A 27383-nucleotide genomic window follows, 5' to 3' on the forward strand; every position below is an offset into this window, starting at 1 on the left:
AACAGAAAGTTACAAGATGATAATGTTTGATAATTGTTCGATAGCAGTCATTACTACACTGACATCTTGCATCAAACCTCAGCAATTACAGTTGTTTCATTGGCAACGCCTCACGTGACCTAATAACTTCAATAGGAGGTTGAGGCTGTTGAGCATTCAGATCAGCTCGTGAAAAACTTTCAATTTTAGCATAAAAACTTTTTTTTTTAAATTTTACATACTCATTTTCTAAAACATCATAAATCAGATTATCCTATTTTACACTACATTTTATTAAAATATCAATTTTTTTTTTTTTTGAATTTCGTAATTGTTTTTCTTTTTGGCCCATAAAAACCACTATCTAATTTCTTCCTCCATTCTTAGGATATGTAAAGAAAAAAAAAAAAAACTAAATATAAAATGAATAATATTAGTGTAAATTTATAAAGTTACTGTAGCAAACTTATAAATTTACATAATTATATACAAATTAATGTTGGTCGTTTTTGGGCAAAATTATATAATTTTTTTTTTTTTTTATTGTGCTCTGCCGCAAGTTAAGTCTGAAAAATATGAGCTAAGAATCTCTTATTGGGTCGGACCAATAATGAAATAGCATAAAGTGATATTATCCGTAACATATGAATTTAGTGCGCGCAATGCACAATCAATGAGTACATATGGCATACAACCACATGAATGATAAATTTACAATAATTTTTATGATAAAATTTGTAATTATTAAAATTTCTCAAAAGGGATATATGGAGCAAAATCCATAGTTCCAGACGGCATAAGTTGTTACATTTATACTTATATCATGGGCAATTAGGATTTGGCTTATATCTTATTTGCTCCTTGGGTGTTGTATAATAGTTAAAAAAATGATAAAACTTATATAGATTTATTCGAGTGTTGTACCTTCCTAAAAAAAAGTTTTTACGATAGATTTTCTAATTTAAATTAACTATAAGGTTGTATTGACTAATAAATCACATAGTTAAATTTAATTGTCCTTGAAAACAATAGCACTAGTTTTATTGCATAGGTTAATATAACTATGATATTAAATTTAATTAGATAACTTAATGTACAACATCCAAAAAACTATAATTATGATTTTGTACTACATATATTACAATTTACAAACAAATGTGTCTAATAATAAATTCACAACCACAAAACACTAATAGAACTCACATTACACATGATCAATTCGTTGTTGCGTTAATAGTCATATTCAAAGTCCACACACAAACACTATGTTCATGATAATTGTTGCTCATAGTTGCGTTAGAACACCCTTTGGTTTTGCTAAAAGTCTTTGGTTGACACCTCCTATTTTCAAAGGGTTCAATTCTCCTCTTCCACAATTATTAGATAATAATAAAAAACACTTCTGATTTATTTTTTATGGGTACTAATAGGGTTCAATCCCAACCTTTTTTATTCGAGGACAGAAACCATTACCAATCTTTACTAGAGAAACATTAATATTACTGTTACATAAAGTTATGTGATATTCTTCTCAAAAAAAGAAAAAGAAAAAGAAAAAAAAGTTATGTGTTACAGTGGTAGGATTAGTTAGCATGACAAATAGGATATCCCACTAAAATATCCGAATCATCTAGGAGAGAGAAAGAACATTCCTAAACTATGTAACGCTTTGTTTCTATTTTTGGGTAGTAGAAAAATATACATATGAACCTTAAAGACCTGAAAACAATACTAGGTAACTGATGCCATCAAAATGTCAAATATATGCACAAGCAAAAGCTTCTTTTATGAGTTAAACTCCAGAGTGATCACCAGGCAAACTTCAACATGTAAGCTTATATACTAAACCCCTCAGAACTACCTTTTTCTTTGTTTCCATTTTTTTTTTCTCTAGTGGGTATCTGAAGCTTCCTAGTGTAAATTGTTAAATGCATTGATTCTGTATGTGTATATAAATTCTTGGGTCTAAATTTTGGATGCCCAGATATAAAGTTCTGTCTTTTCTTTTTTATTTTATTTAATTTTTCTTTGCTTTATTGTTTTTTTCTGGTCTAGATCATCCAACTGTTTGTTTAGAATATTACTCTATGATTTTGCTGAAATAAGTTTCAACTATGTTGAATTATATGGTTGAAAATATTGCGTTAGTTTCTTTGTGTTTTTCTAGTGTAGACTTTGTTAGCAATGTATCTGAGTTGGGATCAAGCAAAGTTGACTTGTTGATGCAAAAAGGTTGTTTGATGAAGTGTTTGAAAATAGGAATGATACTATTTGATATTTGGGTTTATGGCCATCCTCTTTGATTTATATTGCTTATTTTGATGAGTAATGAAAGACCAGTTTGATTCTGTAGAAAATGAAATCTTGGAAATCACTTCTTCCTCCTTTTTTTTAGAAAAGAGTTTTGGATCATTATAGAGTTTGAAATCGTTGAAAATTAAACTAGTGCTACCAGTGGTTGGGTAGTAGAAGAGGGGTATCTTTAGCCCAATCTCCTATTGTTTCTACAGAATGACATGAATTTGTCCACTAAATCTAAACCCAGGAGAAGGGTGTTATGATTTCAAGCTCACAATTGGGTCTGTAGATTGAAAGGTTTACAAAAGAGCGGCTTTCATTTTGTATCAAAAGAATGTAATGCTTGATGTTGAGTATTGAATTCTAGAACTGAAAATTTTTGTTGCTCATTATCATTTTTAAAGTAATTTACGCATACTCACTATTCAAGAACCATGAGCTCAGGAAAGATACGCCCAGTATGAAATGGAACAGATGAAATTTGATGTTGCATTATTTAAGATGTAAGAAAGGACTATGAAGGAATGCACATCCATAAAGACCTAAAAGTAGCTCAGGCTGAGATTTTGAATTGGGTAGTGTCAAAAGGTATGGTTTTGAGACTCTGACCTTAATTGAGACTTCTGACCTTAAATACTTTGGATAACTTTTGTCCAAAATGTGATCACTTTAGGAATACAGTCTCGCACTTGGCAAAAGGAGATCATGCCAACAAGATTTATCTTACTTGGATCCAGGAATCAGTCTACCAGACACACGACTGTTTTGCTTCTTGGGAATTATATTTGAAAAGTTTGGTTGCAAACCTTCCTCTTATATGGTAATATTCTTTTTATTTGCTGTAATTGATGAAATTATTAATTGATTAAAAAATTGAAAAATCATTAAACTGTCCTCTTTGAGGACTGATATCTTAAAGAATCTCTAAATCTCTAAGGTTTTTTACAAAGCTTTCTCCAATAATGGAACCAGCCTTTACAAATACAGCTGGATAACCAATTGGAGCATCTACCCAAGCTTCACAACCTTGTTCTGTAAATAGCTTCCCTGTCCAGATATGTTGCCAATTGGAACTTTCTCCCACTGGAAAATAGGCCTTAACATTCTTCTTTCCTTTGTCTAGGACAGGAACCACTAGGATCTCAGTGCCAACCAAGAACTGCTGGTAAGTTAAGTGATGAACATGTTCGTCTTCTGGGTAGTGGAGAAATAGGTGGCGGCAAACTGGGAGGCCTTTTTGAGCAGCTTCCTGTTTTCAAATAAATTTACAATGAGAGAAGGGGGAGAAAGTTGGGAGGTGGGGGAACCATCGCTTACTTCACCAAATTTGATAATAAATTAGTATCCAGAGTTCTAGGAATACCTTTACAAGTTGAATTCTGTAAAACTTCCATGCTTTGTACACTTTAGCAAGGCGAGCAAATTGTGATAAAGTTTGGTGGTTTGAGTAGAATTGGCTATTGCTGGATGGCTTGTTCCCCTGCATGGAAAAGACAGGTAAATTCAGTTTCTAATGAGATTACACATCTTATGGTCTTCAGGTGAAGGAATCATAACGTGTTGGTCAGCAAATGAAAATTTGAAAGGATTATTTTTTGAGGTTGAGTGAATTTAGTCCTCCTTTAGATGTAAATGCCTGACTAAATTTTCATCATTGACAACCAACATTATTTTTGTCCTTTTTTCCCCTTTTTCTTTTTCTTTATGATCTTTTTTATGCGGGAAAGAGATTCTAATGATGTTGATAATAACAATAATAATGCATGTTATTTTTTCACATGGTAGGTTTTTTAACTTACTTCATGGGTCCGGAAGACAGTGGTGAAAGCATTTAGCTCCATCCAACGCAAAAGCAACTCTTCACTTCTTGTATAGTTTATAAAAGGTAAGTTTACTGCACAGTAGCCTCCAATATCACTGTGGTTAAAAGCATACCCTGAAAGTCCACTGCTAAGGAGGCCAGTGACCGCACTCTTTATCCCATCATTAGCCTGCCAACTTACCATTTGGTCCCCTTCCCAAAATAGCATCCCCCATTTGGGACTATTTCTGAAACCAGCTCTCATGAAGAAAACTAAGGCCTCTTCTGGGTCTTCTTTCCCCTTGCCCACACATTTACTTTTCCATTCTTCCACAAACTCTCTGTTTATTTGGGCCCATAGCTCAGGGTATCTATTATGCGCAGATATAGGATCTTCACCTAAAATGGCAAGTATCCTGATTAGTAGTATATCTGAATTCATAAAGAATAATCAAGTGAGGAATAATACAAAGATTATGTGGCTATTATCACTTAAACCATGGGTACCAATAGACCTATATAGGTTCCTTCTTTGGCTTGGGACACTTGTGTCTTTTCTTATTCATATATTTCATTCTTTATAGTTTCTTATTCTTTTGTTCTTTAAATTTTTGTTCTTTTGGGGCCCAGAAGGCTGGCAGCTTATGAAATATGACGGTTAAAAATATAAATAAAAAAGACTGTGGAAAAGCCTACTGAGTTGGCTTGCCTTGAAAATCTCACACAATAATATGATGATTGTTACATCACTAGAGGTAGAATATTACTTTGTCAAGTAGGTGTACAAAAAGGCATAGGTTTGGGAGACGTGAAGAAGAGATGAATAATTATGGTGATGCTTAACAGTAAATCCTTATTTAAACTATGACAGAACATGACATATTGTTAAGTGTTGGAAAATATGTTATACTAATTCCTACGACATTACTTGCGGAAAAATCAGTTGTAGAAGAATGTTTATTTTGGAGTATTTCTGAAAACTACCTCTGGGATTGAGAAACACATTAACAAAACCTAGACACCCCCACCTAAAAGAGAGATGAAAAAAAAAGTCATGAAAATGGGGTTTACATTGAACCTGGAAAGAGGATTCTACTTCATTAATTTGTTATCTCACTTTGGCATCACAAGAGACCCACGAGTTGTTACTCCCTCATGTTGACTTTCAAATATAGGTTAAGATTTAAAACCTGAATAGAGAGTGGCATCCACAGGCAGGCCTTCACCAAAATCAGCCATCCATCCTCTGACTCCATCATCCACCATTTCTTGTAAAATCTGTTTGAACCAACTAGCAGTATTTGGGTGTGTCAAATCCATCATTCCAACATCAAAAGCTGTATTAGGAACCATGTATGGTTGTCCATGCTTGTCTTTCACTAAGATGTCTAACTTTATTGCCTCCTCAAAGAGGTTTCTCCTTCTGTTTGGCTTCTCATGAGTCTGTCAAAGCAAGTGAAAACTAATTTTAAAGTGATAAACTCTCAAACTATCACAAATTGCAACACAACATTTTGTACATGGGGTATTGCCATTGTATCACTTACAAGATAAAAATATGATTAATGATATATAAAAAAATCATATTGGCTTTTTTAATGGCATTAGCCTTCTTAGTTCTTACAATGATGCAGTGCACTGTTATTAATGGCAGGTTAGTAGTTGCAGGAATTATACTAGAATTTATAGTGGAGAGCATAAGTCAGGGACAAGATGTTTACTGGAGCTAGACAAGGATTGCAGTATGTCATCACTTTGATATGCTGAGCTTTTAGATCTTGAACTAATTGTTGCCATCCGCAGTACCTTTTTGTATCCACTTCCCAATTCCACCACAATTGTGATCCAATCAATGTCTCCCTTTGGCCCACCCAATCCTGTTCAACAATCACTATACAATATAAATGAATGCACATAGATGCATGTAACTAGAACCGCATATTGTAATTTCAAATCTTTTTGAAAATAATGAAAATTGTCTATGGATGGAGAAAAGTCATACTTCAGTAGTTTCAAAAGTTCTGAAATGGCTCATCATTGACATGGGTGTCAAGATTTGTAGAATAATTGTTGAAAAAAATTTAAGAACTTCACATTTTTGACAGGTTTAATCATGTCATGCATTACCTGCAACCAAAATGCTGAAACGGGAACATTATAAGTCCTTAGCTTATCCCAAGTATCGCGTACGGTTTCTGTGCCACCTTGCATTCCAACTACAGCACCAGATATTATCCACTCAGGAAGCACGGGAGGCCTCCCAATGGTTGCTGTAAAATGTTCAACGAGCTCAGAAGGTGAATTCCCGTGCAATATCCGTCCTTGAACTGAGGTCCCATGTATCTGCAAGCCCCAGCATACAGAAAATGGGAAACTGCATGTTTAAGATCTCGAATGAGCCCATTATTTATAAAATGGAATTATGGTCTTTTCCCTTTTAAATTCTTATTTATGTTTTTGCAAAAGTCCCCCTAGTTAATTACTATTGACACCATGTGAGCTTATCCTTTTTTTTTTTTTGGGTATTATTTAAGAATATGAAATTCATTACCAATTACTAATCCAAATAGTTCTTCTATAACATCATGAAAAGTATTCATCTTCTTTAACAACATGCATTGCTTCTTCCAATCCAAAGTTCAATTTTTGCTAATAATCTAGTTGCTTTAGCGAGCAAGATTCCCTTTCAAAAACTTTTACAACATTCTCCTTATTAGTATCTGAATTACTTATCTGAAACAATTATATACTTATAAGTTGTCATTATGGATGTAAGATCCAATAGTTATCAGAAAGTACCTGAATCTGAACTCTATCATTTCTGGTTAAATCGAATACTGAATAATCATAACCTTCAAGATAAAGAGATCGCATCTTCGATGTCATATAGAATGGAGAAGGAGCATACGTTGTACTCCAATCACCCCCAGCTCTGCAATGAGGAAAACAATGATTCAACTTCAAATTTACAATACTAGTCATTAAAGAGCATTAGGTGGTGTAAGAGCTATTCTTTTTCATTTACCTGTAGCTAACCAAGTTAGCTGCAAAAGTTATAGGCTGATCTCCTCTTCCTATGCCTTGCTCCTGAACAAAAATAGGCACCCTTTTGCCTTTGAAATCCATGTGTGAGAATTGCTCCCCAAAACCATAAAATCTCTCTTTAGCTTCACTTGAATAGGTCAAGCAGACCCTGTTGAATTTCGTGGATTCTGCAACTTTCATCTCTTGTATTTCTTCCTCTGCTGAGGAAACTGTCACATACCCTCTTGGCCTTGAAAGGTACCGACAGAAACCAAGCTTCCTTTTCCTTAACTGCCCCAGCCTCCGCCTAAAGCTCCGGTATCTTCCTGTAGGTGTTGGGGAGGTTTTGTGGCTTTGTTTAAGGCCTGGTTCCCCAAGCATCACTTGGAAACCAATCTGATTTCTGTTTTTCTGATCAAACAGGAGCCAATACCTTGCAGAAGTAGAAGTCTCCTTTGTCTCAAATTGTATATCTGCAGAAATGCCAGCTTTATGAAACTGCTTTTTCCTTTTTTCCATGCTGAAAATCCAACCAGATATTAGCAACATAGGGAATTGGGAACTATTCAAATCATTTTTCTGCTCAAACCCATATTGAGAATCTTGATTTATTGCCTCTAATGAATGATCAAACTGATTGATTACCCTTATTTCCTCAATGGTTTGGTGATTACAAACCAAATGAACATCTCCATCTTTCACAACAAAGGATCCTCTGCTTTCCTCCACCTCTGTTTCAGCCAATGCAGCAGACACAAAGGCTTGGCCTGGAATGGTAGACCATATGAGTTTAGATGGATTTGATTGATGTGAAATGGAGAGATACCCACCATTGTTTGAGCACCAAAGAAGCTGGAAATCCTTCCCAATTGAGAATTTTTTGTGTGAAGGCACTGTTTGGGAATTGAAAAACAGAGTTCCTTCAATGAAAGGGTGGGAAGTTTGAGTTGATGGGAAAGGGTTATTAAGATGTTTGTGGTGCTTTTTGGTGATTTTGAGGTTTGACATGTTGGGATTAAAAAGAGAGATGGTCCATCCAATCCTATTTATAGATTCCAAATCCGAAACTTTAATACAATGTAAAATATTTTCAAGATTCCTCTGAACTTTTCTTGCAGCCTGTCAAAGTTCAAGATGGAGAAAAGTCTTTTGCTTTTTTTTACACACTTTTTTGTTGACGTTTGTAGTAATCTAATCAGTGTTTTTGGAGGATAGGGATTGTTTTAAATAGTATTTGATTTTTGTGGCATGGCAGTAAATGAATTTGCCAAACTGGCTAACGACCTCATGATTTATTGATGTTAGAACTTAGAATTGTTCTTTTTGCATTTCAGCCCCATTTATTGATATATTTTTCTTTGCTCCCTCTTTTAATAGGTCTATATACTTTTACAATAATTTCCCTTGTTCTCTTTTCTCTTTCTTTCAAAATTTACTAATTGAATTTGAAGTCAAAAATCCTAGCTGATATTTTAGTTGATTGTAGTTCCGGGGATTAATTCTTTTTTAAGGTTATTGAGGTCAATACTCTATCACTAACCAACCTTTTTAGCTCTCAATTTTCTGCTGAGGCTTTCAATTAAAAGATACCATGCAACAAATTTGATATGATATTGCAGCAGAATTGAAATTTTTGGATTGCTATTTTCCTTTTGAACTTTTTGACAAAAAAAAAATTGAGGGGTTCTTTGCTTTCTTTGGTGCCATGGTGGTGTAGTAAACATAATTTTAGAAAGTTGGGCATTGAAAATTAACTTCAGTTTATCTACTTTTGGTGCCTAAACTAAAATTGTAAATAAAAAACTGTTTCATCTAACACATAGAATTTCCTATATAGGTCATGAATTTATCCAAATTAAAATGATGACCAAGTCAAATTGAGCAAAATTTGTTCAGCTAAAATAGTACGTTACTAGAGTGGCTTGTTAGACCGGTGAGGGCTAGAAAGGTCCCAATTGGCTGGCGTTTTTTGGATTTCTATAAGAGGTCAATACTCAAATAGAGGACAGGATTGGGAAAGAAACAAAATTTTAGTTGGACCGTTCAGGTTGTTGACTATATTGATTATTGTATGAAAATATTCAATAAGATTAATGAGTTTTTTGGCTGACTTTTGGTCATGCTAATTTTGACGATTGCTATTTCAAAAACTTACTAGGTTTCATCCATTGCATCACTTTTATTATCACACCTCTTCTTCCTTTTTATTTTATTTTATTTTATTTTCTTTAAAGTATTATATCTGTTTCTCCCTTTGTCCTTCTTTATTATTTATTAGTATTTGGGTATTCTAAAGTTGTGTTCAAAATATAAACATACCATTTCACGGTAAAGATGTAATTTTTATTAATAAAAAAGTTGACATTTGTAGTTTAATTGGTTGACATTTTTCATATTTTTAATGGAAATATTTAGTATTTAAATTCATTTATCCCAAAGTTTTAAACTTTATATATAATTCATTGAAAATAATGAGATATAATTCTTTATTTTGTGAAGTGATTTTTTTTTTTTTTTGAGCTAGTAAAGTACATTTTTAAATGAAATGACAACATGGGAGTTGGGACAACATTTTAATCTTTAGGTTCTTGTAAGAAAATGAATCCTACCTCGCCATTTGTTTTTACAAATTTCAAAATTTTTACTATAAAGACAATATTATCCTACAAATTTGATTCAAAACTAATTTTTTCTCTAATATGGTCCTTAATTCCAGGCAAAATGTTGCTTCAAAATGGGGCTGCTACGCTAATTAATGGCTTACTATCACTTTCTTGACAGCAAGTGTTATGATTCAATTTTGTAACTTACCCAAAATTGTATAATGGACAATTTGAACTGAACACTCACTCCATTTTGTAATACTACTTTTCCTAATGATGTATCTGACCTGAATTGGTTTCTTGGTTCATTTTTTCAGTTCATCTAGCCGTTATAACCGGCATCATTCATTTTGTTCATACATGTGTTTGCTTATTAAATCTTTTTTTTTTTTTTGAGTAAAAATAAATAATAAATAGAATGCTTGTCCTAGTTTGTCTTTTGAACTTGGTCAATGTATTTGCTCCAAAGTTCTGTCCTTATGAATGCACGTAGCCTTGTTTTAGGCAAAGTTCATTGCGCAATCATGCACGTTCGAAATTTTGGGCAGAAGTGCAAAAAGTGCACGTCTTTTGCTCATTCAGACAAATCTTGGATTGATTATCCATTGGTGGGATCTGCCAAATGCATACATTATTCTTCCATACATAATTTTTTATTGAAAATTTACATTTTCAACTTGTGATTTTGGGTGTAATAAATTAAATATTATAATTAAAGTAAGAAATTAAACTCATAGAAAAATTTAAAATTTATAGTTTCAATTTTCAAAAATAATAAATTAAATCACAAGGTTACAAAAAGTAACAAATTAAACACCAATCAATTATGTTTGAACTATAATATAGGTTGATGCTTTAATTTGTTACTTTTTTTTAACCTCGTGATTTAATTTGTTATTTTTTGAAATTATGAGGATTTGATTTGTTATCATCATTAAATTATAGGGTTTATAATGAAAATTTTCCCCCTTTTTAATGTCAAACAGTAGCTTTAATGATAAATAATAATCTATCTAAAAAAAATATAAATAATTTAATGTATCATAGTTATTAAATCTTAATCATTTAAATATTAAAATAGCTACATTGATGTGAATGCTCTTAAGTGGTTTAAGTTTGTCAAGAATCTTATAATTCAACTAGTTGTTGTTAATACTTTTTAGTGTTTCTAATAACGATATCCAAGATTTCAATCCCTCATCCCATGTTGTAACTATCAAATTAAAAAAAGAAAAAAAGAAAAAAAAAAGAAAAAAGAAAAGAAAAAAAGAAGAAGATAAATTACATTTTACACTCTTTGATTTGATCCTATCATAATTTAGTTAATAAATATTTAATTGTTATAACTGACTCTCTAAGAAGTTTGAACTAATGAAACAATTACGTTTCTTTCAAATTAACAAATTTAAATTAAATGAACAAACAATATAGCTCCTTATGGTTGGATCATAAACTTTTTTAATTGCTACAGTTTGACAATGTTATTTTTGTCCAAACTTCCCCTATTTTTTGAAACCCTTTTTGCGAGGATAAGGATGAGAGTCATGAGACCTTATTGGATATGATAGACATCTCCTTTTTTTTTTTTTGCTAAAATGATAGACATCTCTTACATGTTCTACTCAAATTGCTTTTACATGTAAATCTAGTAACTGTAACACGGTTCTCAGCCAAAAAAAAAAAGTAACTGTATCAGGGTGTTTCAAATGTTAATCTATTTTGTTGGAGGATTTTATCCTAACGTATACTAACTTTTTATTTTATGAATAAAATATGTAATTTCCAAAATAAAAAATTAAAACATTTATGGGACCAAATGTAACCATTTGCTTCTGTTATTTTGTCTTTTGTCTTTTCCACAAATGATGTACTTATTGTAAGTTAATTTTCGGTTAATTCTACTCTACTCTACTCTACTCTCATTTTTTTCTCTCTCCATCTAAATTGGCCATAAAAGGACAAACTCTTCAGTATCATGAAGCTAGGAGAAGGTTTCTCAAAAAAAAAAAAAAAATGAAGCAAGGAGCAGCAGTTAAGAGGATAACAAGTTCAATTAAGATAACAGCATTCAGATCTCAAAACTAAAATTTGGGAATCAATAGAACATCTTAATTTAGCATGGGGAGCATTTGACTGGATTTTCAACCATGTTCCCAGGATTGCAAACTTTCTATCATAGTATCATCCATGAACTAGGGGGTGTAATGGTGAAATAGTGTCTCAGCATCCCTCAAGGGGTTAGTATTTGCTATAAGGGCTCTAACCCAACAAAGGAGCAACTAAAGAAAACTACATTGATTGGACACAGTTATATTACATAGATCCCTTGAGCTCCTAACATGAATAGCAGTATATGAGGCAAAACCATAATAAATCCATAAAGAAAGTTGAAACTGAAAAAGTCAATAATTTCTAAAACAAACAAAGTGAAGTTCCTCAATCAAGTAAATCTGACATAGCTGTCCTCCTAAATGCATCAACCTGAGCTAACTGGGATGCCAAAGTTTTGTTTGGGAATATATTATCTGCCTTCATCCTCTCCCTAATCCCATAAGCTGGCGCCTTTGCATTTATATAGGCCTGGGTTAGAGTCTGGAACTGCCGGAGTCTAGCCACATATCCAGACTGTCTCATCCTATGAAACATTTTTTCTGAATTATGAATATCACCCCTCTTTGCATACTGTTCCATTATAGCCATGAAAGAATTGAACATTGGCCTCATCTGGTTCTGCTGAGTTGCCTTGTGCAAGATGGAATCAGCCTTTTCCACCTCCCCTGCTTCCACATAGAGCTTTACAAGTGCATCCCAAGTCATTGGGCCAATCCTGCACCCACTCTCCCCCATACGCTTAATAAGATCCTTGCCCTTGGTCAGCATCTTTTGGCTTGCATACACATTCAGAAGCACAGAATAATGCCTAGAAGAAAGCTTCTTCCCCATTTTTGACATTGTATCAAAAACTGCCTCTGCTTCTTCAATCTTCTTCAATTTTCCCCAAGCTTCAATAGCAGCCATGCAGTCCTCAAGCCAGGGATTCGACTCACAGATCTTCCAAACTCTCCTCACATCATCAGCCTTTCCCAGCTGTGCATAAAGAGGAAGCAACAGTCGGCAAGTAAAACGATCTTTTAAGTTATCCCCTTCCATCTCCTTCAAAATTGCTTCAGCTTTTTCTGTAAGCCCACCTGAGGCATAATGCCTAGCTAAGACGGCTAGTGTATTGATGTCTGGTTCAATGCCTTCAGCCTTCATTGTTTCAACAATTTGGTCCATACCAGCTATGTCATTCGATTGGCCTTTGGTGTCTATTAAGATCTTATATGTGAACAGAGTGGGCTTGACACTTTCTTTCTCCATTAATAATAATACATCAGCTATTTTCTTCTTGTCAAGTCTCTTGTAAAGTAGGAGCAACTGGTTGCAAGAAAATGATGTCATTGGAAATTCAAGGTCCTTCATTTTGTTGAACACAACCTCTGCTTTCTTAACGTTGTTGTCAGCAACACAGTTTGCCAGCAAGGTTCGGTAGATTACTTCCCCTCTAAAAGATTTTGGAATCTTCTCAATGTAGCTCTCTGCCCTCTGGAGACCCCGTACCTTAGAAATCAAATCAAGGCGAGAAGCATAATCTCTCTCAACAAAGTCAAGCTGCTTTTTTGCCTCCAGCCACTCTGAGAGCTGCAAAACCGATGTAGCATAAGAAGAGATGAAAACTGCTTTATTTAATAAATTTTAGAACTCAAATATATAACTTCAAAACCAAATCTTCCTTTTGCACATGCATAAAAATGGACTCTAAACAATAACTCAAGTACTCAACAATCCAAAAATGGTGGCATCAACCACTAGTATTGGTGGATGATTTTCCTTATCAACAATCAAAGTGCCAAGGGCCTTTGTTTTAGTGGCATCTCCACCCTTGTTGGTGAGAAATATCCCAGGTTCAATTAATCACAAGCACACAGAGAAGCAAAGAGCAATGTAGTAACTATGTATCTCTGTTTAATTGAACAGAATCTGTTACCACCCACTTGAAACAATAGTAATAACAGAGGTCAATTTTGAGCAAAAACCAGAAGGCACTCACATTTCACAAGGTTCCACCCTAAGGATCTCCATCCCCCCAATATCCTTTAAATCATTTTTTCTAGAAGTAAATCTGCTCACACTTACAGTCATTGGATTAATTGGGCATGAAAGAAGATTTCTAAAATCAATATACAGGAAAAAGCTGCATGCAACAGCATAACAAATAAAATATATAAAAATCAACCAACCTAACAGAGTCGGATATAATTTTTTTTATAAGTAATGAAAGATTTTTTTTTTTAAAATTTTTTATTTAAAATAGCACCTACCAAGTACACCAGGGGTGTACTCAGAGAGAAATACAACCAAACTCAACAAATTCAGATATCATGATAGAACTATATGAAGAAGCCCCACCCAAATCCTTTAAATGAACCTATTGTTCATAAAAGCCAGCTTCCTTGGAAAAAAAATATTAACCTTCAAACGCAATCCATACCTTTTTACTTAACAGGTGGCCTGTTCTACCATACATGTATTGAACCATGTGGCCCAAATGAACAGCACATTGGCACACAACTTTAACACTGTCATAGTCTACAAGATTTGTGCTAGGAACATTGATGCGGGAGATGCAAGAAAATTATTATTTAATATTATTTATGTTTGCAAGTCAATTGTATTTTTATGTTTTAGGTCCTAGTAGTTTATTGGGCTATTAGTATTTTAATTTGGAAAGCAAGGTTATTTTTGTAATAAGGCAATTAGGATTTCCTAGCCGATTAAAATTAGGGTTTAGCAATCCTTTATAAGCAACCCATTGTACTCCTTGAGGAGATGGTTGGTATTTTGATGAATGAAAAAAATGGTTGTTTGGTCTTTCTTTGGTCTGGTGCTGACTCCAGGTTTATCCTAGGTACTGACTCCTAGTGGTTTCCCTGCTTGGTGTTGACTCCAAGCAAGACCTAGGTGCTGACTCCTAGATCATATCTCTTTATTTTATTATTGTTTCAGTTTTGTTCTGGTCGTCCTGCGTCATATTTGGTATCAGAGCAAACACCGATCTGTTTGAAGAATCGTTGCAGTAAAAAAAAAAAAAAAAAAAGCTGTCACCGAATATTTTCCACCACCAGAAATCCAGCCACCACACCACCTTCAAAATCCCTTCACAACATCTCTGCCGAACCAACATCAGAAAACCACCTCTGCCAACGCAATCCCAATAACTAGCCTTTTATTTAATTTTAAAAAACCCAGCACCTTATTTTCTGTTCAAACTCTTCCCGATCATTTTTAATTTGCAACCCCACAGTGTTTTCCCACTAAGAACAACTTGACCTGGCCCATCTGAAATAAAGAACTCAAATTGAAACCCATTAACATAAACAACCCAGCCACTCCAAGACCCCAACCCCACTGCCAGATCCTACTTCCACGCTCAAATCACCAACCCTTTGCAACCACAAAGACAGAGAAGTGGTCCTGTTGCCGCCAACCTGGATCGTCAAATTTTTCCCTTCCTCACGACGGCGATCCTCCTCCATCAGTTCCTGCTTGCCACCGTGACTACCACTATACACACTTGCAAGCCCCAGTTGCAGCGACCCACCATGAGCACCTTCCATCCCTGCCTTGCGCCGCCATGACCTTCACTTGCTCACTGCCGGCCCAAAGGTAACCCAGTACAGCCCCCTCTGTGTTATCCACTTTCTTTAGCCAAAAAAAAAAAAAAAGGGGACCCAGCCCACGAAATCCAAGCCTGTCTACCAGCCCAGTCCCAGCAAATATTTGAGAGAATAGTCTTAGTTAGAGAATCATGGTAATATTAGAAGCACTTTATTTTGATGGTTATGAAACTTACCCATGAGATTTTGTCAACTAGATGAATGGGATGGAGCAATTCTTTGCGCCAGCAAATTTTGCAGATAACAAAAAGGTTAGATATGCCAAGTTGAAGTTAAGAGGTAAAGCACAAAGGTTTTGGGAGAATCTTGAATATTTCCACTATATGAGGTATGAATCTGCCATCAGTGTGTAGGAAGATACGAAAGAAAAGCTTTGTGATGAGTATTTGTCACCATACTATCGAGCTAAGTATCTACCCCAATCTCAATGTGGTACTTTTCAAGTTGAAGCAAATACGATGAATCCTAATCCTCATCCCATTTCATGTCCTCAGTGCACTTTTGAACAATCTACCAAGGAATTAAAGGAATTATTTTTAAAGTTCATGAAAGATGTTCAACACAGGATTGCTCAAATGAAGCAAAAGAAGACTCAAACCAATTCAATTGGGAAACCAAGGACACTAGATTACAATGAACTTATTGCTGCTGCCCCAATAGAAGACAAAATTGATGATGATATCTTGGTTGTGGAGAATCCTCCAGCAATACCAAAGCCTAATGTTGACACAGATGTACATGCCTCGACAAGTGTTGTTTTAACACGCGTGCAAGGAAATGAATCTATTGAAGAGCAGCAAGGTGAAGAGATGGTGCCTAAAGAGAGTATTATGTTAGAGGGTGCACATGATATGAAAGTTGAAGTTGTCGAACGTGCTTCTGATCAACCCTCCACAGTCCTTGAAGGTCTACATCTTGGTGAAGTCGAAGAGGTTAAAACCACAATGCTTCCTATGGTTCATAAGGTTCAAGAAGAGATTATATTGATTCCACACATTGATTTTATTATTCCAAATGAGTTTGATGAGGTGGAATATAGGGTTTTTCTTTTCCCTGTGCTCCTTAAGGTGATTTCAGACTTGAAGCAAGTGTTATTTGTCAGCATCCTAATCCTTCAATGCTTTAAAACTCGAGGTCGAGTTTTCTCCAACCAGAGGAGAATGATGCGGGAGATGCAAGAAAATTATTATTTAATATTATTTATGTTTGCAAGTCAATTGTATTTTTATGTTTTAGGTCCTAGTAGTTTATTGGGCTATTAGTATTTTAATTTGGGAAGCAAGGTTATTTTTGTAATAAGGCAATTAGGGTTTTCTAGCCTATTAAAATTAGGGTTTAGCAATCCTTTATAAGCAACCTATTGTACTCCTTGAGGAGATAGTTGATATTTTGATGAATGAAAAAAATGGTCGTTTGGCCTTTCTTTGGTTTGGTGCTGACTCCAGGTCTACCCTAGGTGCTGACTCCTAGTGGTTTCCCTGTTTGGTGCTAACTCCAAGCAAGACCTAGATGCTGACTTCTAGGTTATATCTCTTTATTTTATTGTTGTTTCAGTTTTGTTTTGGTTGTCCAGCGTCAAACACACCATAAACCCACTTGCATTTCAAACAAGCACCAATTGTGGGCCAATTAGCTCAACCGATAAAATCTCTTGTTGTCGAATAAGAAATCTGGAGTTCAAATCCTGTCTATACCAAAAACTAATTGTTGTCTTGGCCAAATGATAAAGAGAAATCATCATGGAGCAGATGCAATATGCTGAAATCCATAGTATCTATCAAAATAAATAAAAAAGTGCAAATGCAAATACACCACATGATACTCAAGGGAAGTATCTTCCAAATTTTGCCACTATGATGTCTTCCAAATGCCCCTTCAAACATGCCAATAAATCAACCACCATATATCATAATGTATGAATCCCCAAACAGGCCAAACATCCATTGAACACATTTCTCTAGCTATTTCACATTAGGAGTAGATGATCTCTTGATCCCTGATTCATTTAGGCATGCAATACTAAACCACTACTGTTTTGATGCTCCCGCAGATGATACATTGTTAAAATCTTCTGTAACGAAGCTGTCCAAATAAGAAATGCCAGTCTAAGTGGTACTTCATCCTTCTAAACACTCCTCCAAGGGAAGAAGGGTAATAAAATTTCAAAAAAAAAATCCCTCCCTCCAATCTGAAAGCCTTATAATAAGATTTAAATGAATATCATGACTTCTAGAAGGTTCAAATCATTTGCTCCCCACCCTCTCTCAATGAACATTGGCAGAGTATAAGTTATATAGAAAACAAACCAAGGATTTCAGTTCCCAATCTTGCACCATCCTATTAAAGCTTGGATTCCAGTGAAGATTTCCATTTGACCAGTCCATATACTCAGTTGTCAACAATATGGGATATTCAACTTCGGTATAACTGCCTATTGGATGATTTCAGCTAAATGAACACAGAGATATTTACGATATGCACATCATACACATGCACAAACAACTACTAGCTAGGTACCAAATTTATACAAATAGCCACCAAGGAAAAGGTAAATTGACTATTGAAGCCCAAAAATATGCAATATGAGGACAAGGTGAAATTTTTTTCCCTGCAAACTATTTCTAATAAAAGTTTTTAAGTAAAGAAAAAGATCATATTAACTTACCTGCAATGCCCGCCCATACATCCGACGTTTACGAAGGTTAATCATGGCCAATGAGATTTCTGCCCGGCTCAAATCATGTCCTTCTTCAAGCCACTTATCAAGAGCGGTATGTATAGACAAACCTGGAGCAGCCATGATGGCTTTGAACAGTTCTGATTGAGCCCTTCTAGATGATTTTTTCTCAATAGGGTCAGTCTCAATGTCTGATAACTCTAGCTCATTTTGAGAAGGCTCTTCAACATCCACATCAGAGAGTTCTGGTCCAGAAATTAATTCGTCATCACTTTCATCTGCTACATTACTGTCTTGATTTTCCTGAACACTAGAAGTTGTCTCAAGTTCAGAAAAACCATCTTCCAAATCATCTTCTTCACCACTGCTTTTTGCACCAGCTTGTGAAGAAAAACTACATCTACCCACAGAGAATTTTGAAGAAGCATGCTCTGTATGGTAAAACCTCTTCAAATACAGCCATCTATCGTATGCCTCTTGAGGAGACTCAAGGACACCAGCCTTGTCATCCTCTATGCAGGAACTTGGTATTTCTAATTTAGCACAGCATGCGCGAGAAGTTCTTCTACTGAATCCTCGGCTCCTGAAAACAAAAGAAAACATAAATAAACTATCATATTAGGCAACCACAACAAGGTAAATATGAATAATATAAGATTCTACTCAACTTTGAAGGCTGTCACTTCACAGGATTTTCCAGGAGAAAACATTAGATAAATTAATAACTAACAGAGAGGTGTCATGATGTATAAAAGAGAGTTCTGGAAAATTTTATAAGAATCCAGCAAACAGTTAGGGCTTGGATTACATAAGATATTCTTTACAGCAAAAGAAAACGTAAAGGGTGGAAGCAACAGTAACTGAGTATTACAGAAAGAATGGTAATTTTACAGCTGTTGCTCGTCATACATTAATATGATAGCGATCCCTTCTATACCACTTTTCAATGTCAGAAGTCACTAAAAGCCGGGTCCCAATAATAATCCTCCAAGTTTAGAACCATAAATGTCGAAGAAATAAGAGAAGGGAAGGTATCTAAAATTCACATGAAGATACTAAATTATTTTAGTGCAGAAAAATGGTAATTGACATGTTCGACAAAAGTACGGGCTCATTATCACAATAAAATGAAACCATGAAATGAGAAACATCCAAGTTATAGAATTTTGAAAAGATATCTTCCCTTTTACCACATATTGATTGAATAGAAGAAAGTTAATCCTTGAATCATGTGCACTACAAAACTTATAAAGGTACAAACAATTTTTTTTTTTTTAAGTGGAAAGTTACACACGCACTCAGTGGATCATGAATGCACAAGCAGCACAACCTTACCTCTCCATTCCATTCTTTATGGAGAGAGGAAATACCATTTTAGCTAGAGATCATTGGCCAGTTTGAATCAAGTATAAGATACCACAAAAGAGAAACTCAAGCAGGCAGAGGTTGCAGAAACTCCCTAAAAATTAAAGCCAGGTTGGTTTTTTCAAAGGGAAAAACATGTTTTGATAACCACAATTTAGGCAAAACGCATTTGATTAAGCATATAACGAATATCAATGATGTGGCATCAAAGTTGATGGCAGAACTTACCCTATATCTTTTTAAAAAGAAAAGAAAAAAAAAACCATGACAAGAATTTGGTTAGCGCTTTGTAAAAAAAAAAAGGACACAATAATTTATTATAAAAAAGACTTTTGAAACTTTAGAAATCAAATCACAATGAAAATGGGGAAAATTAGAAAATAGAGAAACCGAATGAACCATTAAACCCAAAATTCCACTATCTTCCATTCTTTTACACTCTCACAAACAACCAAACCATAGGGGATTAGCCAATAAAAAACCGGAGTAAGTATGCTTTACACTAAATCTTTTTTTTTTTTTTTAATTGAGAAAAAACAGAAAGCATGAAAAAAAAAAAACCACTATCCATCTTTTTCCGGCTCTTTCTCAGCAACCAAACAAGTGGGATGAGATACTAAGACCCAAATAAGTACACATTTGCACTGTGATAAAATAACCAGCCAGCCAAAGAAGCCCATTAATTCCTAACATCCAATTTCCCTTTCATTTCCCTCAGCTTTCCCAGTAATCAAACTGAGGGATCAGATACTAACAAACCCCAAAAAAAAAAATGCAAACTTTTCGTCACGAAAACACCAAAAACCAAAACCCATTTCAACATTCAATTTTCCCTGCAGTTCCCTCATTTTCTCAGTAACCAAACAGATAGTAAATCCCATAACACACAAAACAAAACACAGAGAAAAGGGTTTACCTGAGAGGAATAGAAGCCCGACGAAGAGCCCACATGGTGAAATGAGACGTATTTGTGAGAAAATCAAAAACCCTGATAGTCGGAATCAGAGAGAGTGACTGTGATCAAAGAGAAGGCACACTCTTTAAACCCTAAAAACCCTCAGTGGCATTTGGTAATTTCGCCTTTGGACTAGGATTTTATTCGATAGTTTTTTTTCAGAAGTACCCCAAGTTTTTGTTGAAATGGCATTTACTTCCCCACGCCTGGATTTTTTTTTTTTTTTTAAACTAAATTATTAGCCTTAAGATTTGAGATTTTTTCATTTTAATTCTTTAAGTTTGAGATTTTTTATTTTGGTCTACTAAGACTTAATTTTTTTTTCAAATGGTAATTTTATTAATCTTCGTGATTGAATTGGTGAATAATTATATATGTACCAACATCATGGTGCTTATTTTTTTTTACCTTCCCTTTCTTAGTGAACAAATTATTTATGAACATGAATAGGACTACTTTGAAAAAGTGGAATCAAATTTGGTGAAAGAAAATGAAAAATATCAAACTTAAGAAACCAAATTTAAACCACTTCAAATTTTAAGAGTTAAAAGTATATATTCTAGTTATTATTTTTAAAATAAATCTAGTGATACAAAAAGTTTTCAACTCTTTTGACAACTGTCGAAATGTGTAGACTGTAAACACCTCACTTTACAAAGTGAAAATTTTAATTTTCTCAAGTGGTTTTAAGGGTAAAATAATCATTTTAGTCATCCGAAGGTAAAATATATTGTCATTTTATATTAACAATTCTAAAATTAACATAAGGGTTACTTTATCATATTTGGTCTCATTTTGTGTCAAGGGAAGATAATGTGTCATAGTTAGGAGATCTTTACCAATTTTGTGAAAAAAAAAACTTAATTTTTGAATGGTGGAAATCCGGCCTTCAAATTAGCCACAATGCGTGGAATGAAAATGTTTTAATTTTATTGGTCATTGGACGAAATAATAAAAGTAAAGACTTATGTTACGTTCTTGCGTGCCCTTGGTAATTCTACAAGATAATTATGGAATTTTTAATTATAAAATAAATTTTTTGATTTTAATCTACAACTAAATATTTAAATTAGTAATTCTAAAGATCAAAATCTGGTTAATCCTTTGCATTCAATCTCTTACTTTGACCAAGTTTGAATAGACCTTATTTTATTTTAAATATTTTTGTAGTTAATTTTTGATAATTTTTTTAGACATTTTTTTGGAACTCAAACATTTCAATTATCATCTGGATATGAGTTTCCAAGGTCCATAGGTTACTCAAGGCTCCCTCCTCTATAAATGGAGAGTGGTGCATTAGGAAAAGGAGTCTTTCTGCTACAATTTTTTACAAACTAGAGAAAGCTCTCCTTAGATCCAATTTTTAAAGCCCTATTGCATAAAGAAACTGCAATCTGCAACAGAAGAAAAGGAGGGAAAATTATTGACAAATTTAGATGTCTTTAAGATTGCAAGAAAGAATGTGAATAAGTCAATTACATTTTTGTATGATTAATGAATCTTGCTTACTCACATTTTTAGTCTATCAATCTTCTTCTCATTCAGCCCGCACATTGTCTTTTCATCAAGCCGCCTCACTGTCTTTTAATCACAAATTAATTTACAATACCCAAAGGATTAAAAGCAGAAGAATTTAAATAATAATAATAAAAAATTGAACTTTTGCAAATGCTATAGAAGAAAGTAAGGGAAAATTATTAGTAAATTTAGATGTCTTTTTTTTTTTTTATTTTTTTTTTTTTGAAAACTAAATTTAGATGTCTTTAAGATTGAAGAAAATAATATAAATAAGTCAATTGAATTATGGTATGTTTAATGCACCTTGCTTGTGATTTTAAATAAATGGGCCCACTAAATATGTTTTTGTTATTTTTTTCAAGTCCCTATTTGTATTAAAGTAGTTAGAAATTAAAATTTCTCAATCTTTAGGCTAATATATATCCATTAAAAAAAAAAAAAAGGATTTCAAATAAGCATTTTTGTGAGAGGGACGAATCTTTCCTCAATTAGGTATTGTTTACTTTGGAAATGGGCTGAGGAGCCGATGTCACCCTTACGAATTTGTTCAATCCCACATTGGGGAGAGATGCCTCCCACCCTTGCCTTATAAGTACTTGGTCTAAGGAAGAGTGTACCATAGTGTATGTGATCGTGGGAAGAACGAATCTTTCCCCAATTAGGTATTGTTTGTTTTGGAAATGGGCCAAGGAGCTTGTGGGAGGGACAAATCTTTCCCCAATCAGGTATTGTCCTCTTTAGAAATGGCTTTGAGCCTTAATCCTCAAGGTTTTGCTCAATCTCACATCGGGGAGAGACGCCTCCCACTCATCCCTCCCACAATTTTCATTTAGATTTTTATCCTCAAGATTTTGCTTAATCCCACATCGGAAAAAGACGTCTCCCACTCATCCCTCCCACAATTTTCATTTAGATTTTTATTTAGAAACATATAATGTTTGAAAAAAATCATCTAGTAGAGCACGGTTTTCACATTAGTAATAAAATTTTGCTTTCGCTAATACATAAAGTAAAGCACGGTTTACCCTTATAGTTTTTTTGTTTTTTGATATTTTGTTAATTACAAATAATACACATTGGAGAGGAATGATTTAAACTCTAGACTCTAGATATCTTCGTTAGAAACGTTATAAGTTACCAACCAATTCAGTTAAAGATCTCTTTATCACTTTTTTCATGTAAATAACAAAAGGAAAAGTAAAATGTACACGTAAAATTGTCATGTAGGCATACCATATGAGCATATATAGAGTATAAAGTGGCCAATTGAAGACCAATCCTCCTTTCCTGAGTCCAGCGCTGTGTTGTGATATTCAAAGAATTGCCTTATAGCTATTATTATCTTCCTGACCAGCTCTAAAAGCAAATTGCACATCATATGACATTTCCGCTAACACAGGGTCTTCAACATGACTTTTAGCAGCCATTGGTTCTCTTAATGCTCTTAATTTCTAGGGGAAAAAAAAATTAAGGTCTGATAGTTTTTAGAAGGAAAAATTATAATGTTGGTCTCCAACATTGTCAATTTCATCCATAACATTTTAAATGTGTCAGTTTAGTCTCTAATCCTTTAATATTATGTCAAAACGGTCCGTGTTATTAAGTGGTAGATGAAAAATATTGATATGACTAACAATGATATTAAAATATTGATATGGTAAAGTTTCTGATAGTTGTATAAGAGATCTAGGGTTCAATCCCCGCTTACACCAAAAACTAATTGGTGTCTTGGTCTGATGATAAAGAGCTATCATCAGAAGCAGACGCCTTGAAACTTTCTCCAAAAAAAAAAAAATTTATTTTTTATGCCACTCGTACTGCCACATGGACAACCAGGTGCCAGTGACCAAACCGAATTCGAAAGTGAAAATTTTGCAGTTTTTTTTCTCTTTAAAAATATATCATTGGGATTTGGGACAAAGAAGAAAATGAACAAATTCAAGCAACTTTTTCCCAAATTGAACAAAATTATTTTACAAAAAAAAAAAAGCCCAAAAATTCATTTATTGAATTAGAAAAATTCAACCCCCCAAAAATATTACTTTGTTCTCCAATTTTAGAACATGAAAAATTCTAAGAAAAATGAAGTGAGAATAACGTTAGAGACCAAAATCATAACTTACCCATTTTAGTATATCAACTTTCACCAAGGGATAAATTTTATGGTAAACAATCGTAGGCAGGCAACATCTTTTGCACTATTAATCATTAAAATAAGAAACTTTTTTCAATAAATAAATGTCATACTTTTCGTCCATAATTGTGGTCCATTAACCCAAGGATCAAAGGGCATGCTAAATTAACTCCAAACCAGGAGACCATGCAGTTTCAACCAAGCCAATTTCACTATGTTTTTAGCCACTTTTTTTTTTTTTTTTTTTTTTTTTTTTTTTTTTTTTTTGAGAAGAATGTTTTTAGCCACTTTAATGCCTCACTTGGTTACAAGCTCACATTACTAAGCTCAACAATAAATATCATATTTTAATCTTGGCTTACACCTTAGTTTATGTCTACTTCTTAAATGATTTAAAAGTTCAAAAAAAAAGTAGCAATGAAAATGCAATTCGTATTTTCATGCTATCATTACACTATTTTAATCCAATTCCTTTGGAAATTTTTGTTTAAGTTTAGCTTAAAATTACGATAGAATTCACATTATGGAGAAGACAATTTAATGTAGATCATTTTTTTTATTTAAAATTTAAAAGCAAAAGAGAGAAAACATTTCAGTCTTTTATTGTCAATTATGTAGCTCATAAGTTTGACAAAGTGTTTTTCGTAATTGTCTTATAAGCTCAAATTTAATTAAACCTTTGGAATATACAATAATTAATTAACTTGTAACCTTTGAAATATCCTAACTGGTAATGGCTAGTTCATATACAACATTGACATTTCCAACACCTAAAATAAAGTAAGTTATGTGATTTTCAATTAACTCAACTTAAAGTCTCTTATTTTCGAATAAAAGATCTGGGATTCGATTCTACCTACACTAAAAACCAATTAGTATCTTGGTCCGATGATAAAGAGCAATCATCAGGAGTGGACACTATAGGTTAAACTCTCTATAAAAAAATCTAAAAATAATAAAGCAAGTTATGTTATATATACCCTTTTTTTGCAACTCCATTAAGCACAACAGAAGCTAATTATGCCTAAAATTACTAAATTCTTTTGTGTCTTTGTTTTCCTCTTTATCTTTTCCTTTCCTGTTAACGGAAGACCCAAAGGTATGTAACTTCAAATTTTCTTATTGTATCTATATTTAGCCATTAAATATAACTTTCAGCTTTAAATTTCTTAAGCTAGAAGTAGGTCATATTAATATTAGGCATTTTACATCATTAATAGTTTTCTGAATATTTATTTATTTTTGATAAGTTGATAATTACAATGAGGGAAAGAAGATTTGAACTCTGAATGTCTTAGAAACACCGAAAAGTATTAACAGTTAAGCTAAAAGACTCTTGGTCCGAATATTTATTAGAAACACATGCAAGTTTACTTAGGTCTTAGGGTATGAATTGGAATTTTTTAAATTTGCAATCTTGTTGTGTGGTTCTTACGTTTGTGCTCATTGAGTCACCAACAATGCTGAATTTTTAACTTCTATCCTTTGAAGAAATTAGCTTAAATGTTCAGTAAGATCAGGATAATCTTCTCCAAGAGATTGTTCGATACAATAATTAATAATTTAATACTATATGTAGCAATTTTTTTGAAAATCTTTCTTTCTTTCTTACCTGCCTTTCTTTTTTCTTTTATATAAAAACTAGCATATTTTATATTTGACAATGTGTGTACAGTTTTTCAGATGTGATATTCCGTCGATGATATATTGTGTCAATGGGATATTATGTGTGTACACTATAAGGAATAGCTCTCTCTCTCTCTCTCTCTCTCTCTGTTTTTCTCTATTTTCTATGGCTGTCTTCCTTCTCTTATAATTTCGGTTGAAATACAATTTAAATATAAGTAGAGTTTGAGCTTGAGGTGGCTACAAATATGTCCTTGGAAAAAAAAAAAAAAAAAAAAAAACCGAATTTCCATAATACGGTCTCAATCAACTGAGTGTCTACCAAGAGTTTTTGTCTAAATCAACATTCTCACACCATCGCGCTTTGAATCTTGCTCGACCGTGGTCTTCGGTCTTATACAAAGAATAGAAGTTTCAACTTTTATTGAGTCACATCAGCAGCCACGTCATTCATTTATTTTTTATATTTTCTTTTCTCTATTTAAACTTTTCTTCCCCCTATTTCCAAAAAAAAAAAAAAAAAACCTCTTATTCTCCCTATTAGTTTACACCTATTGTTACACTTCTTCCAACCTTTCCTTTTCTGTTTTACCTCTTTATCCCCCCACTACTTTTCCATTATACTTCCTTCCTCTTTTTTATATATATTTTTTCTCTATTTAAACTTTTCTTCTCCCTATTTTCAAAAAAAAAAAAAAAACTCTTCTTCTCCCTATTAGTTCACGCATCAACTGATGCACTTTTTCCAACTTTTTCCTTTCTTTTTTGTCTCTTTATCTCCCCACTATTTTACCATTATACTTCTTTCCTTTTTTCTTTTTTCTTTTTATTTATTTATTTTTTGTTTTTATATTTTAACTCTTCTTCTACCTATTTTATTTGTATAAATTTGATATCATTTTCCCATTCAATCCATATTTTTCCCATACAAAACTGTGAGTACTCTCTCTCTCTCTCTCTCTCTCTCTCTCTCTATCTCTCAACTTTCTTTCGATGAATTTTTGTTCTTTCTTATAATTCTAATTAAGTTTGATATATATATATATATGTGTGTGTGTGTGTGTGTGTGTGTGTGTTTTGGTATTCTGTTTTTTTTAATATCCCGTCAGAAAGTCTTTTCTTTTCCTTTTATATCTTTGGTTGAATTTTAGTTTGGGTTAATACTTAGTTTTTTTAGAAACAGTCATTTGAATATGCATGCCAATTGTTTGAGTAATAAATTATTATAAAGCCTATTATTTATTCCTTTAGTTTCATTTTAATTTTGGCTAAGATAACATTGTAATTTTGTAATGAGTTTTGATTATTATGATAATTTCCTTATTCTTTAAGAGATGAGAAATTTGAATATTAAATTTGAAACTTCTAAAGTTTAGTTGAATATTAAGCAAATATAATACACTACAATAGAAGTTAGAAGAATATAGTTCACCTTAAAAAAATATTAATCAAACGTAAAAATAATAATAATAAAATGATATATTTGTAGAGATAAAAAGATAAAAAAATACTTGTAGAAATCTTTTTTTTTTTTTTTAATAGACAATACTTGAAGTAATGGTCACTTTTTATATATTACACCTTATTGTATAATATTTATATTCCCACGCATTGCGTGGGTCTACAGCTAGTTTATATTAAAACTCATAAGCTTTGAATTCATTTTCTTTGTTCCCAGTGGTGGTG

At 33.3% G+C, this 27383-nt stretch overlaps 2 protein-coding genes and 1 long non-coding RNA gene across 4 annotated transcripts; 1 reads left to right on the forward strand and 2 right to left on the reverse strand.

Moving 5' to 3' along the window:
- Nucleotides 1-1690: 1690 nt before the first annotated feature.
- Nucleotides 1691-6270, forward strand: LOC115954052. 2 transcript variants are annotated; one of them, XR_004083818.1, is made up of 5 exons: nt 1691-1808; nt 2722-2865; nt 2951-3097; nt 4063-4162; nt 6184-6270. It is a non-coding gene; the product is annotated as an uncharacterized LOC115954052 (long non-coding RNA). The 2 variants fall into 2 exon arrangements; XR_004083819.1 differs by lacking the exon at nt 6184-6270 and adding an exon at nt 5733-5816.
- LOC115954051 (sulfoquinovosidase-like) lies at nt 3091-8280 on the reverse strand. The gene is made up of 8 exons (XM_031071904.1): nt 7104-8280; nt 6878-7010; nt 6206-6421; nt 5800-5955; nt 5269-5521; nt 4077-4477; nt 3641-3757; nt 3091-3526 (listed from the first exon to the last, which is right to left on the reverse strand). Exons 1-8 carry the CDS (start codon nt 8108-8110, stop codon nt 3191-3193), a joined length of 2619 nt encoding a protein of 872 aa, XP_030927764.1. The 5' UTR covers nt 8111-8280; the 3' UTR covers nt 3091-3190.
- Nucleotides 8281-11753: 3473 nt separating this feature from the next.
- Nucleotides 11754-20541, reverse strand: LOC115952986 (pentatricopeptide repeat-containing protein At1g80270, mitochondrial-like). The gene is made up of 3 exons (XM_031070382.1): nt 20381-20541; nt 18088-18682; nt 11754-13386 (listed from the first exon to the last, which is right to left on the reverse strand). Exons 1-3 carry the CDS (start codon nt 20413-20415, stop codon nt 12142-12144), a joined length of 1875 nt encoding a protein of 624 aa, XP_030926242.1. The 5' UTR covers nt 20416-20541; the 3' UTR covers nt 11754-12141.
- Nucleotides 20542-27383: the final 6842 nt, after the last annotated feature.

The sequence above is a fragment of the Quercus lobata genome, chromosome 7 (genome assembly GCF_001633185.2).
Source record: "Quercus lobata isolate SW786 chromosome 7, ValleyOak3.0 Primary Assembly, whole genome shotgun sequence".
Taxonomy (NCBI): domain Eukaryota; kingdom Viridiplantae; phylum Streptophyta; class Magnoliopsida; order Fagales; family Fagaceae; genus Quercus; species Quercus lobata.

Excerpts from the sequence above, each read along its gene's own strand:
- LOC115954051 (XM_031071904.1), bottom strand. The coding sequence starts at position 8,110 with ATGTCAAACCTCAAAATCACCAAAAAGCACCACAAACATCTTAATAAC. Across the intron at positions 7,011-7,103 it reads GCTAACTTGGTTAGCTACAG|AGCTGGGGGTGATTGGAGTA; the intron begins GTAAATGAAAAA and ends TCCTCATTGCAG. Across the intron at positions 3,527-3,640 it reads ACAGAATTCAACTTGTAAAG|GAAGCTGCTCAAAAAGGCCT; the intron begins GTATTCCTAGAA and ends ATTTGAAAACAG.
- LOC115952986 (XM_031070382.1), bottom strand. The coding sequence starts at position 20,415 with ATGTGGGCTCTTCGTCGGGCTTCTATTCCTCTCAG. Across the intron at positions 18,683-20,380 it reads CGGGCTTCTATTCCTCTCAG|GAGCCGAGGATTCAGTAGAA; the intron begins GTAAACCCTTTT and ends TTTTGTTTTCAG. Across the intron at positions 13,387-18,087 it reads TGTATGGGCGGGCATTGCAG|CTCTCAGAGTGGCTGGAGGC; the intron begins GTAAGTTAATAT and ends TCGGTTTTGCAG.